This window comes from Haemaphysalis longicornis, unplaced genomic scaffold (assembly GCF_048455015.1).
Source record: "Haemaphysalis longicornis isolate Haplotype H1 unplaced genomic scaffold, Haemaphysalis longicornis Haplotype H1 scaffold_10, whole genome shotgun sequence".
Taxonomy (NCBI): domain Eukaryota; kingdom Metazoa; phylum Arthropoda; class Arachnida; order Ixodida; family Ixodidae; genus Haemaphysalis; species Haemaphysalis longicornis.
The window spans coordinates 21,842,295-21,859,760 of NW_027526204.1; the positions used below are offsets into that span (position 1 = coordinate 21,842,295).

Sequence of the window (17,466 nt, forward strand, 5' to 3'; positions counted from 1 at the left end):
TGCACCGTACATGAAACCTCCGCCCAACACCTGCCGTGGCGTGATCCACGGTCTGAAAGAGGACATCACCCAGGACGGCCTACAAGAACTTCTGGAAGCCAACCGTCCGCTCCTCCTGCACGCTCGGCTCATGGGTCGCACCACGTCTGCCCTCCTGACGTTTAACGGCCATCGGCTTCCCAACTACGTTCGAGTGGGTAGTGCACTTCACCACCGCCTAACCTACCGCCACATCGCCCAGGTTTGTCAACTCTGTGGTGACGTCGGACATCGGCAAGACATCTGCCCCCACCCGGACTCACCGAAGTGCCCCGCTGCCACGTCGCCAACCCATCCCTCTAGCATAACTGTCAACCTACGTGCAGACTATGCCAACAAGCGCATGCCACCGCCAGCAAGGATTGCCGGAAATGCGTCCTGCTCAGACTCGGCCCGAAACGGGTCATCTCATCGCCTCCATCTGAAACGACGAAGACTGCCCGCCAGAACACCCGCCAATACAAGACGCTCACCAGCCCCGCACCCGGCCTCAGCAAGGTGAGCTAGTCCAACATCGTAGCGCAAACTACACTGCTCACGACTTCCCCCCTCTCCCACAAATACTCACTACCTCCCCGACAACTTCTCAATAAACTCCCGTTGCTCATGACTTCTCCCTCCTCCCACCCATATCAACCAGCCCATCAGAAACACCTCAACAAATCTCCCTCTGTCCCAAACTTCATGAAGCCCTTCGAAACATCCAGCAACAACAAGCTGCCATCAGCGAACGCCTCAATTCTTTGGCGGCAGCTGTAGCTGCTATTCATAGCCCCTCCTTATGCGCCAACCCACCCACAACTCTCCCACCACAGACTTTACAAGCCGAGCATGCTGCGGCCATCCTTGAAGAGAACATACCAACACGAATAATCCCCCTCATTAACCAATGCCTGGAAAAGGCCATCGGCGACTTCCAGTCGACCATCACAACATCCCTGACTTCTATTCAGAAGATGAGCGAGGTGCTTACTGCCCGCATCACAAACATTGAGAAGGCTCTCTTACCAGCTCTTCCGTTCACATCTCACAATCCAAGAAAGCCAAACTCCAACCATCCAATACGCACGATCCTATTGCCCTAGCCACTGCCCTCCCAACGACGATGTCTAACTCCCCGGCCCTGACAATCTAATAATGGAATTGCCGATCCTTAAATACCAAAAAAGCTCAATTGGGATTTTGCATCACCCTACCCCTCCCGATATCGTCGCCCACTAAAAAACCGACATGCCTGCCCCTGGAATTCGTGGGCACACGGCCTACACCAAAGACCCCTTACACCGCACTGCAATACAAGTGGCCCAACACCTCACCTTCCGAAAACATAGCCTAACCTCCCCCTTCGCCCACACAGTTGTGGAAATTCTTCTAATTTGGCGAAACGAACCCAGCGTTTTGTTCTAAATGTATACAGAGCACCTCTCATTCCTCTGCAAGCAATCGACACCCTTGTGGACGACGCCAAGCGGCATCAAAATTATTTCTCTCTGCTCGCCGATTTTAACGCCCCGCACTACTCTTGGGGATACTCCCAGGCTACAAAAAAGGGAACAGCCCTCTTTTACGCCACCCAGCATCACGCTCTCGTTCATTACAATGACCTGGCCACTTCAACCAGACTGGGGAACAGTGTATCACGCGACACCTCTCCAGACCTCACATTCGCAGCCAATGTAGGGCATTTGACTTGGCAAAGGACTTCAGACACCCTCGGAAGTGACCATTACCTAATTCAAATCGTGATACCTCAATTGCACACCACCCGAAAAATTGGTTTCACAAAGCTACACGGGTCCGCCAAACGAAGCACTTGATGCCCCGTTCACCCACGTTGAACTCCAACAAGCCCTGGGACGCCTCGCTCGCAATACCACCCCGGGTAGGGCGGGCATTACCAACAAGCTCATTCGAAACCTCGTTGATAAAGCCCAAGAATCCCTTCTCACTCTTTTCAACAACCACTGGGAAGCAGGCAGCTTGCCCCCTCAATGGCGTCACGCAGACATAACCCTAATTCCCAAACCGCACAAGCCTGTTACCCCCACCATCTGCGACCCATTTCTCTAACATCGTGCCTGGGAAAACGTTTCGAACACATGGTGCATTCCCGGCTTACTTCCTTCCTCGAAAAGTAAGATCTCTTTCCCCATACCATGTTTGCATTCAGAAATCACCTGTCTACTCAAGACTTGTTCATCCAACTAAAAGAGCAAATTATCGACAACCTTAGCAAGAATTACCCCAGCACCATCCTCACCCTAGACGACCAGGGGGCATTTGACAACGTGAAGCACGACGCCATATTACAAGGGCTCCTTCACACGCAATGCGGTCCTCGAACCTTTGACTACGCGCGCCTTTCTTACTGACCGAACTGCAACTATCCGCCTTGGGCCATAAAAGCACTCTACTTTCAAAACACCAGCCAAAGGAACTCCCCAAGGGTCGGTCATTTCCCCCTTGCTATTCAATCTCGCCCTCGTTGAACTACCTAAACAACGTTCCACCGTACCGGAATTACGCCACGTCTTTTACGCGGACCATATGACACTTTGGACAAACAAAGGCTCGCAAGGCTACCAACAAGATGCTATCGACCTTACCATCCAGTATCTCCCACCTCGTGGCCTAACTTTTGCTCCCAAAAAGTCCGCTCTCTTGGTACTCCGCGCCAGAACACGTGGTCGACCCTCGAGCACCACACCAAATCCTCAAGTTACTATTAAAGATGCACTGGTGCCGAAAGTGAAAACTCTGCGAACTCTCTACGTGCCGTTTCACGCAAATGGGTCTGCAGCAGCATTCTTGCCTGATATGCAGGGCACGATATCGCAACTTATCCATCTCATCCGGCGAATCTGCAGACACCAACATGGCCTGAGGAAACAGGACACTTGCCATCTCGCCCACGCCCTACTTCTCAGCCGCCTCACATACGGCACCCCCTACGTCTGTCTCAAACCTCAAGAACAGAGCAAGCTGGATGCACTCATTCGCTGGGCTTACAAGATCACTCTAGGCCTTCCAGCTTTCTCCGCCTCACAGAAATTGCTTCAACTAGGGCTGCATAACACCCTCTATGAACTCCTTGAAGCGCAACAGACAAGTCAATTGGCATGCCTGCCCTCACTCCTACCGGCCGAGCTGTCCTCAGGGCACTAGGTCACCCCACGCCGAACCCTAATAACGAGCTTCACCCCCTCCCTCCGAAAATCCGGACCAACATCAAGGTGGCACCAATTTCACGTCAAATGCATCCTTTATACAACCCCGGCCGACGCAAAGCCAGTCTGAAGCACCTTCAACGGAAGTACTCCTGAGCCCCGGATGCTCGCTATAGCGACATCGCCCAAACCCCATCACACCCCCGCTCGACCCTAGCAGTCATGGGCAACGAGGGCACCGTTCTCAACGCCGCTACCTTCCTTCATCTCACTTCAACCGCTGCTGAAGCCACCGGCATTGCCCTCGCGGCGGTCACCCACACACCCACCACGCACTTTTCACCCACCACCCACCTAACCATAATCACAGATTCTCAGAAGCCTGCCAACATTACCTCCGTGGAAGAGTACCCCCGGCGGTGCTCAAGCTCCTGAAGGCCATTCCAGACCTACCCACAATAACCATCATATGGACTCCGGGACACGCCTCACTCCCTGATAATGAAGCAGCACATGCTGCGGCCCGCGAGCTTCACTTCCGGGTGTTCCGTATAGGCCCAGGTGGCTCGGACTCTATGACGGCCACTATCCATCCTCTTAAACCCTGCTTCACCTACATCTTAACACGCTACCGGCACGCTCGCCGTACGTATTCTCCGCCCCACCCTACCCTGTCCGTCGAAGAATCACGAATCTGGCGCAGACTACAAACTGGCACATACTATAACTCCACCATCCTCTCCCACATCTCCCCCTCACGCTTCGAGTACAAGTGCGCGGACTGTCAAGTTCCAGCCACCACTGTCCACCTCGTCTTCCTGTGCCCTCAACACTCTGTTCCTTTACCTTCCCCTACCCCCGAGCAGTGGAAATGCGCGTTGACCAGCTCGGACCTGTAGGAGCAGCTCAGACTGATCCAGGGGGCCACACGAGCAGCGGCAGCGCGCGGCCTCCTGAACTGTGGAGGCCACCCACCGTTTTAGATACGAAGCATGTCAAGGTCGGGGCTATGTCCCTCCCTTGTCTCGCCGTCCACACCCCCACTGCGCATTCTCGGCTTGCTGAACGCCCGCTGGTGTCTTACCCTTTAATGGCTCCTGGAGCGACAGTGTTGTCGGTGTCTTCCTGGGCCGCCACGAGACGAGCACGCTTCCCTCTACTTCTTACAGCCGTATAAACCAGGTGTGCACACGCGCTGCGCGCTACTCACTGCGCATGCGCGTCTCTCCTCCATTCTCCTCCTACCAGCCGCATAAACCAGGTGTGCGCACGCACTGCGCGCCGTTCAGTCTGATTCCAACCCCCGTCGTCGCCGGTTCTGGTACGCTGCGGCCACACAAACCAACCCGCACTGATGCTTCGCATCCTCCTCGGGGTTCCGCCCACGGGAACACGGCGTAATGTTTTTTTAATAAACTTTTTGCCTCCGCCCCTTATTGTGTATATTCATCAGGCAGTCACAAGAAATCATAGATTGGGTTAAAATTCAAAATGATACTGCGAGGGCGTGTGGGAAACTATATTCAAGGCCTAGACGAGAGGATTCACGTGAGACAAAAATGCTTTATGGTTATATCATGACCTAATACAGTCAAACCCGTTTATAGCGAATTGCAATATGCACCGCGATTAGTTCGATATATCCAATAGTTCGATATAGCCGAACCCGCCTATAACGAACTTATTGTTACAAGTTCGCAATCCGCGGGAGCCCCCCCCCCCCCCCCCCTTCGCCCTCCCCAACTTCACCATCCCCACATGCAGAAACGAACACAGTGAAGTAGCCATTACCGAACCCAAAATATTCCATTTATTCCAAATAATAAAGCTACTTCCCACCGGAACTGCCTACTTTGCAAAGAAAAAAGCGGTGATTTTTGTTTTCACTTTCGTTTTGGCGGCTTCAACTAGCATAGCATTCTCTACACGGAACATTGTTTGCACCAGTTCGAGTCCGCGTCCTCCAAAATCTAAGAAGCATTGGCGGAGCACATCGACTGCGAAAGCGCTTCATTATAAGCGTCGGACGGATTTCACTCGAGACATCATCGCCAACGTGGGGGAGCTCTTCCCGCAGTTCACTGATGCTGCTGTCTTGGTCCGGACTCGCTGACTGCGCGGGTTCCGTAGTGAGTCCCGCTCGTCGGAAACATTTACGGAAAGTGTCGGGCGTCACGTTACTCCGCGAGAGGCGCAATGTCTCAGTCAAAACTCTTGCTCCGTGGTCGCGGCCAATCCACATCTCAATCGCCGCCCCGAGACCATGCATTTCGGCGGCCATTCTAGGCGCGCAGAGTTCGATATATCGGATGTGAACTTCGTTATAAGGAATATTTTTCCCATGTATTTTCGTAACTGAATTATTTTTGTTCGATATACAGCATAATTCGCTCTATCAGGGTTCGTTATAGCCGGGTTTGACTGTATAGGGTAGTTATAGATTGGGTTAACATTCAACTTCATAACGTAGGGCGCGTGGCGTATCAAGTTAAAGGTCTCGATGAGGTGCATCACGTGGGACAAATCCAAAATTGCTTGAATTGCATTGAAAACGAAAAACTGAAAAATTGAAAATTACGTTACTATGGTGTGCGGGGCATTAAATTGAAGGTTGCGATGAGAGAAATCACAGTGGGACGAAAATGCGGTATGGCTATAATATGAGATAGTCTTGGTTAGTCATTGTTTAGATTAACAGTCAAATTGATGCCGTGTCTAGCATGTGCTGGGTATCAAATCAATGATCCCGATGAGGGGAATCACGTGAGACAAATACAAAAATGCTTCCTCGTTATAGTCATGAGATGGTCATGGCGAGTCTTATATTGGGTTAAAATTCGAAGTAAAATTCGAAATTTACGGCCTTGATTAGGGGAATTACGTGGGATAAATAAAACAAAGATTTCGTGGTTGTAATCATAAGATAGTCATGGTGACTCATAGCTTGGGTTAAAATTCAACGTGAGGCCGCTAAAGCATTGAAACCTTCCATTGAAAAGAATTGAAGGTTTCAATTAGGGGAATCACGTTGAACAATGCGCCCTGTTTACAGTCATGAGTCATGGTTATCCAATTTTGATTAAAATTCCAAAATGTTAGGGTAGGGTGTGTAGGGTATCAAATTAAATGTCTCGTTGAGAAGAATCACGTGGGGCAAATATAAAAATGCTTTCTGCTTGTAGTTATGAGATAGTCGTGGTGAGCCATGGATTTAGTTAAAATTCACAGTAACGCCACTGGGGCTTGCTGGATATCAAGGGAAAATCTCGATGAAGGAAATCGCGGGGAATAAATAAAGAAATGCGTCCTCCTTATCATCGTGATATATTCATGGCTAGTCATACTTCCGGTTAAAATTCAAAGTGATGCCGATAGGGCGTGTAGGGTATCAAAATATTTTCATGTTTTACCAGCGCAAATTAAACGGGACCGGAGAGGAGTACACAACACGAGCGCTCGTGTTGTGTACTCCTCTCTCGTCCCGTTTAATTTTCGCTACTAAAACAGGAATGTATACCAACTAGCCCAGTTCTCGACCTTGATCAAAATATTTGTCTCGGTGAAGGAAGGTGGATCTAATGCAACCATTGAAAATCATGGCGCCGAATAATGACCAGTTCAGTAAAAAAGTTTTATTCAGTGCCCCATAGATATAATTCTTCTCGTTAATTGTTGGTCCGCCATCTTGATAGCGTGGTTGGTTCGACACATTACAGCACTCAACATCCGTCAAAAAGGCTGCGCTCCCATGAAATAGCTTAGGAACTATTGGGCTGATATATATTGCAGTTCATAAAGCATCAGTTACGCCTATGAATGGCTGGCTTAATCATGCATTTCGTTCACATTCGACTCTGTATGTCCCGTGCAGTCGCAGTGTGTGCCGCTAATATTGCTTGCTATAATCTAGACTGATCTCCCACCGTCTAATGATTTTCTGCTGCGTTACGTAAAAGTAATTCAGATGACCCAACTCGACCGCATATGGATCAGCTGCGGAATAAAAAAATATATCTGTATAACAAAAAGAAGCTTGTACAGTGGAATCTCGACAAACAGAAATCGGTTCAACGGAACGAACGCTTCACAGTTGGTTGGTTTTGTATTAAGTAAAATGTAAAAAAATTTGTTAATCGGAACTCAAATTTTCTGACCACCGCGTAAACGGAACCGAAAACAGATTCGAAGCCGCAACTATTTGCGCAAGCGCATTGAGATCGCGGTACCATACCTGTTTCCCCCTCTCATCCCGGGTATTTTCCGGTTTCCTTCTCCGTCGATTTCTGATTTTCTCTAACTTTTTGTGGGCGTTTCTGACTTTGTGCGGTGTCGTATGGAACTTTCGTCGCGAATCCAGCATATGGTGACAGCGCAGAAACGACCGCACAATGTGCTTGCGTTGTCCAGGGAAATGGAGGTAATCAACGACTTCGAGTGTGGTCGTTCACAAACACGGCGCTTGCGACGTAGTACGCCGTCCCCAAAAGTAGCCTGACGAGACTAATGCCGTTGAGAGCGAAGACGAGGAGGAAGAGCTCCAAAAGGAGACCACTTACTCTGATCCAGTGGTGCTTCGGGCAGTCACCGAGGGGCTAGTATTTTTTTCGTGTCGAAATAGTAGAGAAGGCTATTAATGTACCAAGGTTTTTATGGGAAAGGTACCTACGTTGTGTATTTACAGTTTGCTCCTTTTTTTATCACAGATGGTCAACCCAGTACACCGCGCACGCCGTGCTAAATCTAGGCTAGCGTGCGGATACTTTTGTCTTCGTTGTTTGATGGTTTTTCTATCGTGTTGTGTCAACTGATGAATCAGAGGGGTGCTTAAGGCTTGCTGCTTAAGGTCAATGTTTCTGCTTTTTTTTCTTCATTTTTTGCTATTTTTTCTATAAAGTTCTGCATAGCGAGCAAACAGCGTCGTGCGTGCGCAAACATTTACGTTTTTTTTTTTTTCCAAATTGTACCCACGAAGCACACATGACAGATGTCCTAAAACTCCAGTCAAGTCAACGGAAAGCGTGCAAATACAGGATTCGTGACCGCAATTCTAAGAAAAGCACCAAGCCACACAGCGTCATTTTACTGCGCGATCATTTTAAAACTGCATACTGTTTTGCACACTGTACACCGATAAACATAAAATAATTACGGCTTATTTACATTTCCAAAAAAAAAATCAAAAATCAAATTTATTTTTGAGTACAGGTATACAAGCATATTAATATACAGAAGAGGGTCCCAGAGTCCGCAGACTGTAACGGGACCCTCTATAAAAACGCACAAAGTGAGTTTGTCGGAGCAGTGATTAAGAAATAAACATGAGCGAACCTACGGAAGAGAGAAGAGAAGTACACATAACTGCATAGTATTATGATTAGCAAACATTGGTTTAAACTAAGTTACATATAAATGCACAATATTTGAAGCAACAAAACACAATGTAGTGCAAAGCCGTAAATGTAGACGTATAGACAAGTCAATGGCAATAATAACAAAAAAAATACAGTGGAAGTCGATACTTGAAGTTAATTACAACAAAAAATTTTTCAAGGAAGTTTTAAAGCTTGTTATAGACGATAACGATTTTACGGCAAAAGGGAGGCTATTCCAAAATGATATTGCAGCGAAGCAAGAAGTTTTCTTGCCGTAATTAGTATGCACAGTCGGTAATAAGAAGTTGTTATTTGCGGCAAACCTGGTGACATTTTTAGTCCTTAAACTATTGAGATCAATGGAATCGTATGAAATATAACTGTGAAGTAACTTGTAAAAAAAGACGCCTAAATTGTAGTGAAATAAATTGTTTAAAGATAGAATTTTATTCTCATGAAGCAGAGCTGAAGCTGAGGAACGATGTGAACTGCGAGTGATAATGCGAATACATTGATTTTGAATGTGTTGAACTGATGAAACGTGGGAAGAGTAGGAGTTACCCCAAATTATTTACATCCACGTTACAAACAAAAAAAAGAACGAAGAACATTTAAGCAAGTGTGGTTCCTGCTAGGCTCCTTTTACAATTTCCCAAACCAAGATCATGTGCAGCGGCTAGCTGGTGTTGTTTTCCTATAAGGATCATGTGCACCGACTCAAGAGTGGGGAGACAATGTCATTGTGTCATCTGTTTGTTGTGGGCTTTCCATACTGTAAATAATTACCACATGTGTGCTCTCGCATCCACGCATGTACCACGAACGTGTGGAGCGCTTAAGTATAGCAGACTATAGGAACACAAAGGAAAAAGCAAAACCGAAACCACATGTGAGTCGAAATGCAAGTGCGAAATAGAAGTTCGGTGCGCTTGAAGCAAAGACAGGCACGAATCAGTACCACACGAAAGCGTCAACTCGCCGGAGCGTGCGAGCAACGCCAAACGAGTCCCGGTAAAGCGCGCAAACGAAGCGCGTGTGAGAAAACACAGAAAACAACGGAGAACGGAAGCAAATAAATAACGCAACCTGCAGCCTGCAAAAAAATGTTGAAGGCCGAGCCCCGCTCGGTCCTGAGAAAATGCGTCGCACCTTGCCCGGGCAATTTCAGTGCATTAATTCACACAGTACACATGATATGCTTTTAATAACTCTACTCAAGGCAGCGAAAACGATCAACATTGAAAACTGTAATTATAGGAGAAGCACCATATGGCGCACTTTATAACGGGATCATTTTGAAACTGTACAGTTCAGTGGTACGCTAACCATTCATTAACATAAAACAATTACCATATTACGAATGCACATGTACAACTTCATTAAAAGGGCTGCCCACGTCTTGCAGACGCAAGATATTATGAAAAAGGGAGAAATTCAACAAATAAAAGCAGGGTAAAACAAAACGAAAATATAAAATCTTTGTAGCAATCACATAAATTTATTAGGGGTATAATCCCACAATACGCTATTGCACTATCCTTTCAAACCGCATGGCCCATGGCCCTTCGGAAATATGAGACGGCCGCAAGCATATGCCCTCTCTAAATTACAAACAAAAAAAGAACCAAGAACATTTAAAGATCAGCGTAGTGCAAGCTAGGCTGCTCTTGCAATTACACACACAAAAGTATCATGTGCAGCGGCTTAAGAAACATCAAAGCCGAACGTGAACCACTCAACAGCAACATAGCAGCAAGGCGCGCCGCCTCGGGACCTCCTCGGGCGGGGCACACCAGCGCCACGCGCGGCGGTTAGCATGTTCGGCTTCAAGGGCGCTATGGGGAGAAGGCGGCGCTTTTTCCACTACCGAAGTATTCTAGTTCACTATAAAGAAAACCCTCCAGCGCTAATGCTAAAGATTCAAAGACAACCTACTCCAGAGAGGTCACCGCGGCCGCATTCTCTAGAAGCCAGTATGGATAATTGGAGACTTGGCTGCGCGTGTGCCAATTCTTCACGAGACGACTTGCAGATCACGTAACCACTGCTTGGACTCGATGTCGAAGAGCTGGGGGAAGTATACAATGCTGAGGAGGAATTTGCTTCGACCGGTCGACGCGATGAAGGCGACGGCCTCTTCGATGCATATGATAATTGGAATCACCGCAACTTAAGAAATAAACAATGATGCTGAAACTTAACTATGTGTCCGACAATGCTCACCTGCAACAGCTTCGCTATTCAAATAATGCGCGTGATGGCAAGCTTCCCTGAATTTTTTTACTTCGTTTCTTGTTCGTATCCAAGGCATGCCGTCTGCTCATGTGTTCACTACAAATGAGAACCTCCCAAGTGTGAAGCCCCATATCCGGTTTGGGATAGCTGTTGAGAACCGCACACCACAAATTATCTACGCACCGAAGCGGAGCCTATAACAAGCTCGAAACCTATGCAAACTGAAGATGTTCCGTCCCGGAATTACCCACGTTTGTATAGTAGAGCTTGTATATATCAATGTTGAGACTGCTGCGTATGTCAAATAGGTATATCAAATTGATATTTAAGGTTTTAATGGGCCGAAGCCGCCACTGGCCAATCAGGCGCTCCGTAGTGGAAGGATATGGATAAATTTGGCTACATGGGTATTGCTAACGTCCGCTGATATCCCGACGCACGGGCGTTCTTGCTTTTTGCCTCCGTCAGAAAAGCAGCCATGTACCCCGCCTGTGACGAAACCCAGTACAGCATAGTGCAGTACAGTATACGCGTTACTGTACAACTACAACGAGGTGGTTAACGTACTGAACGAGCTGAAATTAGCTTTGTGAAGCTGAGGTCTGCTGTGACATCAGGCTTGGACCGTTGTGCAACCCCTCCGCTTGTTCCTCCTTCCTCTCCTCCTCCTGGTAAGCTCGATTTCAGTGGTTTTGGGTATGTCTACATATTTCTACGGGGTTGGTGTTGCATTGTTTGTATCACGATCGAAAATTAAAGCCCTTTACCTATCATTGCAGTCTTATTTGAATATCGTTGTCCGCTGTTGAGACAGTCCTCATCTTTCTAAAATGCCAGTAATTGCTGTTCAATACTTTTTCCTGTCGACACCCGTGTCAACATCTCTCTCAATTAACAGCAGTGAATTCTCCCTCAAGTTGATTCTTTAAGATATCTCGGGATGATGTATACCGGTCATCAAGAATGGAGCCTTAATGTAGCTTTTAAAGCCGCTAAAAGGGGACCCTAGGCGCAGAAATAAGGGAACGGGCAGAGGTTCCCTTCTCGCGATGCATAAAAAGTACGCCCGCCCTATTTTACTGTATGGCCGCGTGTTATACTCCCGGTCTGCAGCGTATAAGCTTCGTCGTTTATTCTGCAACGCCAGCAGACCTCAGTTCTCTTTCAAGTTGTTTAGTAAGGCGCCAAGCTTCCACTCTGTATTTCTATCGCCAGGACGCATTGGTTGCATACGTTCTTTTCAGTGATTGAGGGAGCTTACTCTTCGTTTTTTGTGAGTGCTTGCCGAGTGCACCACAGCCCATACCTATTCTGCGCCGGATTTCTTTTTCGTGGTTAGGGTAGGCGCCGACAACTTCTCTAACCTAGATGCACTCTCGTACTTGATCTAGCGCTTCGTTATATATGCTGACAGGTCACTTTCAAAATGTTCATTCAATATTAATTACTTTAAATTTATATATACTTGTTGTCAATGCCACGGCCATGCTTTCTGAAGTTAGTTCCTGAAGCATATTTTGACAGGTGTGCTGCATACTCGCTTAGCAAGACCCTGTTGCCTGAAAACCTGAAATCGCTTAAGTATTCTGTGTTTATCCTTAGACTAGTGTTTTCCCAGCCGAGCTTGCTGAATACACCCTCCAGACGTGGAAACAGTTGTTGCGAGATGGTATCACCCTGTCCAACGCGTTTTCGGCTTTGGAAGTTGTCGCTTTGCTTGTGAAGGATTACCGGCCTGTAAGTCCTTTATGTATGTTGTCTAGGCGCGGTATGCGGATCTCCTCTATTCGATGACCTTTCAGTGCTTCCAGTACTTTTGCGGTGCTTACCAGATGAAAGGCTTTTTCGTAGTGTATAAATTTTATGTAACTGTGTCGGTACACTTAGCTGATTTTTCAATCACATGGTTGATGACTTCGATGTGATCCATTGTTGAGTATCGTTCCCTAAACCAGCCTTCCCTCTGGATTTTTTTAAAATCTAGGCTATCACTTATTCTGTGAAGAGCTTGTATACAACTGAGACTACGCTGATGGGTCTCTAGTTCTTAAGGTCTTTGGTGTCCCCATCCATGCGAATAAGAATAATGTGGGAGTATTTTCATGCTATGGGCACTGTTAAAGTGTGTGAGTATTCCGAAGCGAATGGAGCCATAGTACAATATCTCCGTGCTCCTTTGAAGGGACTCTGTAACACTTCTGATGAACGCTTCTGGAAGGACTGAGAAAGCGATTGTTATTTCCAGCACGGAGCGGCCCTGCGTGGTTTGCTCGTCGCATCAGATACGCCTTCCCTTCCTGCTTTGCTTTTGGGGCTATCTAGTGGCTAGCCAATGCGTTCACAGCTGTAACTGAAGGAAAGCCTGCCAATAGCCGCTACACCGCTGTAGTGACGTAATTCGAGCAGCCAAAGAACGCCAAGACCGGGAAAGATAGAAAAGGATTTTGAACAGATTTAAAGGTTATCTTATAGGGAATAGGCAGTAATGTTTTGCTGCGGTACTTTGCAACCCCCAAGTCTATGTACTGGATGTCCCGTTTGACTACGTTCTGAGAATTTAAGATTACAAAACAAGTTGAAAAAAGCTGTTGCACGTCCTTTTAAAATAACGACGGTTAGGCCGCTCGTCACCTTCAGCTTTCCCTTTTTACATTCCACTGAGAGCATTTTCTGCTTCGCCTTTGGTTACTAGTGCGACATAGCGAGGTAAGCGTTTACGCTTAGTAGTTCTCGCTTGTCTAACGTAGCTGACGTAAAGCCTGGTGTAAAATTGTTCCGCTGCTTTTAAGTGCGAAGCACTTCTTAGTCGGGCCTACTCCTGCTTCCACCGCCGTCCACCGTCCGCAGCCTAGCAACGGAGCTAGCTACCGTGCCTAGCAACGACGCCGGATTTCCGACGCGTGAGGGCGCTCGCGTAGCGCCTCCTCTCCCCCCTCGCCTACTCTCCTAAAGCCCCTTTACTACTCTCCAGCTCGCAACACCCTCTCTCGGCGCGCCAGCCAGGCCACTACACTATATATATAAAAACAAAACAGCATCCGGCGCCAGGTTTCGATCCGAGGACTTTGTGGCCGCAGCGCGACGCTCTACCGACTAAGCCACGGACGCTACGCTGATATCAGTGTTAGTAACGCGCCTTATATCTTTAACGCATTCAAACTACGTTGTCAGCGGTGTGCGTTGGCGACTCAGCGGCGTTATAGCGGCTGCAACAACCCTTAACGGTCCACTTTAGCGACCACAAGGCGGTCGTAATGACCGTCGCATACAACGACAACACAAACAAGTGCTGAAATAAATACTGTCGTTTCACTTTACTTTGCGTGTGCGTGTGTGTGTGTGTGCGTGATTACATTCCCTCTCGAACATCTCTCGAACATGCACGTTAATTCACCAAGATTTCCGCAGAGGGACAAACGAGGCGTGTTAAGCCGAACGTGATCACGAGGGGGTGTTAATGTAACTAACGGGCAAAATGCCACCAAATTTGAGCAAACTCCCCCTCATAGCATCACCCCGTGCTTCGCACTTCCTCATACTCCCCTTCGGGGAAATGCGGGGGAATTTCGTTTTATTATCTCGACCGTGTTATGTGTAATGATAGCCTGCTCTTCTCTGAGTGTACGTTCTAACTTTGCCCACAGCGAGCTTCCTCTTTCTCCTTTTGCCAGCATTTACTTGATGACCGTCATAATGTACGCACAAATGTCGCTTGTTTCAATTATCTTAATGACTTTCAAGAGCTTGGATACTTCAGTTTGAACAATCGTACTTAACATCTCCATGTTCCTAGGTTTTTGCATTAGTTCCTTCGTTTTATGAGCTAATTTTCCTTTTTTGCCAGTTTTCTAGTTATTTGTGCAGGATACGTCTCCCACAGCTGCTGCTGATTTTGTGATTGCCGTTGTTGGGTTCAACGGATTTGAATTGGATTAAAGTGGCTTTACACAAATAACTATGCTAAATTTGCCAGCAAAAATGCCAGGCGATGTTTGTAGCATTTGTAGTAATTTGCCCTTCGACTAAAAAAGGGGCCGTGAACTTTGCGCAATAAAATTTTGCAAAACAAAGTAATTTACATTCGAATGATGATTGAGTAATAACAAATCAGTTGCTGTCAAAGCCTGCACTAAAGGTTACCGCCGAAAAAGTTGCGATAGTGTAGAAGCTTGTACGGGATAGCGCGGAAGCCTCTGTTTAAGAAATAGATGCGCAAACATAACGAAATAGTAAATACCGTAAAACGTCACATGACGAAACTTGACCACGCATTTATGCCGTCGAGAATTTCGACATCTAATAGCGGGCGGCGTTTTTGCTGCAGGCGGTTCGAGAGTATTTCGCCTAGCCTACAAGGTACGATTGGTAGCCAAGGTACGTTTGGTATTTTCTTTTCAAACAGGAACTGATGCGATCACCATGCGGTGTAAACATGAAGAAAGCATCTCTAACCTCCAATAAGGCTGTGGAAAGGAGTGTCCAGGACAGCCTGGGTATATGCTGCCGTTGACAAATAATAACTTGCTTAATGGCGCCATTCCATGAACACAATACGCAAAGTCCACCCGTACACTGTTAAGAAGCTTCATTGTTTGAAATGCGATAGACACGTTTACATCACCAACTGATCATCGCGATGTCTTAAATTTGTTTTGTTTACGTTTTAGTGTGCGGATACCTTCAGGTAGTTTGCATGAACAGGAATATTCAACGTCTGTAAGACAATTGACATCTTCATTGCGTTGTGAGCCCAACAGTTTGCTGAGGCGTATCACACCAGTGGAAAAAAATCAAGCACGCGAACAAATTACGAAAGTGGTTCAAATGGGTTTTGTCTAAAAGAGAAAGAGAGAGAGTAAACTTTATTCAGTTTGCCAGCTGTCTTGCTTAGTCGTCGGACGTGAGCCCTTGGGATCTGGAAGCGTCCTCAGCCAGCTGGACAGCCCAGAGTTGATCTTCCGGGCTGGGGTCATGAGCAGCACGGTCTCCCACTGCTCACTGTTAATGATTGTGCGGCCATTTGTGATCGCCTGCGGACATTGTAATAACATCTGCGCCAGGTCCGCTCGTTGCTGACATCTATGACACTCAGGGGAGTAGCGCCCTGGGTAGCAAGAGCTATACACAAGTGGGTTTGGATACGAGTGGGTCCGTAGGAGTCACCAGACCACCCACTGCCGCTTACTGAGGGATGGGTGCGCTGGTGGGAAGCGGGCCCGGCATAAACGGTAATGACCTGTAACGTCGCTGCATGACAATAGCCTGTCCCTGCGTGACATGGGGACGAGTTCCGCATCGAAAACGCCGAATGCTCGGTCGCTAAAGTCTCGAGAGGCTTCGTGCGCAGACTCGTTCCCTGCAAGGCAAGAGTGGCGGGAGTCCAAATTAAGTTGCCCTTGCCTATCTGGTTTTCGAGGTGGAGACCAGAAATCAGGATTGCGGTCGCCTCCCTTGATATGTGTCCTCGTGAGAAAGTTAGAATGTCTGATTTTGAGTCGCTAATGATTGTCTTAATTTTTGTGGATGAAACCATCGCTAGAGCAATGGCTGCCTCTTCTCCAACCACCGAGTCCCTCGTGCGGACAGAGCAGGAGGTGATGGTGTTGCCCTGATTGTTGACCACCGGTCTAAAAAAATGTCTATCACCAGTAACGCGTACATAGTACTACTGTAAAGATCAGTACACTTCGCGCTGTGATCATTCCTTGCGTACGCAATGTTCTATTACAACACGTTTATGTCCTAAACAAGAGAAATGGTTCGAGAAAAACTTTCCTTCGGACGACGACTTTTATTTGTGAATGTGTTCCTAACAAAAAGTCTTAAACTACCAAAATTTTTGCACCATTTTCTTGATTAAAAGGCGCCACATGTGCATTAAGCGAAGCTTACCGCCAACCGGACTTGCTAATGAACTACTACATCCCGATCAACGCAGGAGATAACTTGCCTTAGCATAGGGTGCAGCAGGCAGTGCGCTCCCTACGTCTCTGCATGAACCATGGTAAAATTTTCTGAACAGCATGTACAGCGTTGGAGTTTTATTTCGCAGAAAAGGCCTTGGTTACTGTTCATAATGCTATGTCTGACAGAGGAACAACCATTACGGGGGCCATTTTGATCAGTGGGCCAAATCGGTGCTCACGCAGAACCGGAAATGTCCGCTATTGTTGCCGCTGCACGGACTGTGCTTTCGGGCTTTGTTTACCACAAAGTAGCTGAAGGCGAAAGGCGCGGTCGGTGCGTTGCTGTGTGCGCAGGCTGGCGTGGGATAAGGAGATCCAGCTCTACGAGCAGCCACCCGACGAGGTCATGGCTGTGGCCAAGAAGGAAGAGCGAAGCAGCGCCTGGCTTGTCGCCCTCATCTTGCTCACAATTCTCACGGTGCGTGAACAGTATTGTAACGGCTCATTCGGTTCAGAAGCAGCGATACTTCGCAAAATGCCAGTCGGGTTCACACCGAGCGTTGCTAGATGGTTGCTCAAGAAGCAATTAGCGAATCTCATCAAGACACTCGCGGCCAATTGACGTTATCCTTCTATGAAGCTTGAATAATATGATTACTAGGAGTTGATTATCACGGGGCAATAAGACGCACAGGAAATATGAATGCAGTCTAATGGGGCAACAACTGTACCTACTCGCACCGCCGA

At 47.4% G+C, this 17,466-nt stretch overlaps 1 protein-coding gene across 1 annotated transcript in view; it reads left to right on the forward strand.

Moving 5' to 3' along the window:
• The window catches only part of LOC144157653 (choline transporter-like protein 1), a 164,344-nt gene that overhangs the window by 80,942 nt on the left and 65,936 nt on the right, over nt 1–17,466 (forward strand). Inside the window, exon 9 of the mRNA XM_077688469.1 lies at nt 17,074–17,197. Coding sequence (XP_077544595.1) covers nt 17,074–17,197 — 124 coding nt within the window. The remainder of the gene's footprint in view (nt 1–17,073; nt 17,198–17,466) is intronic.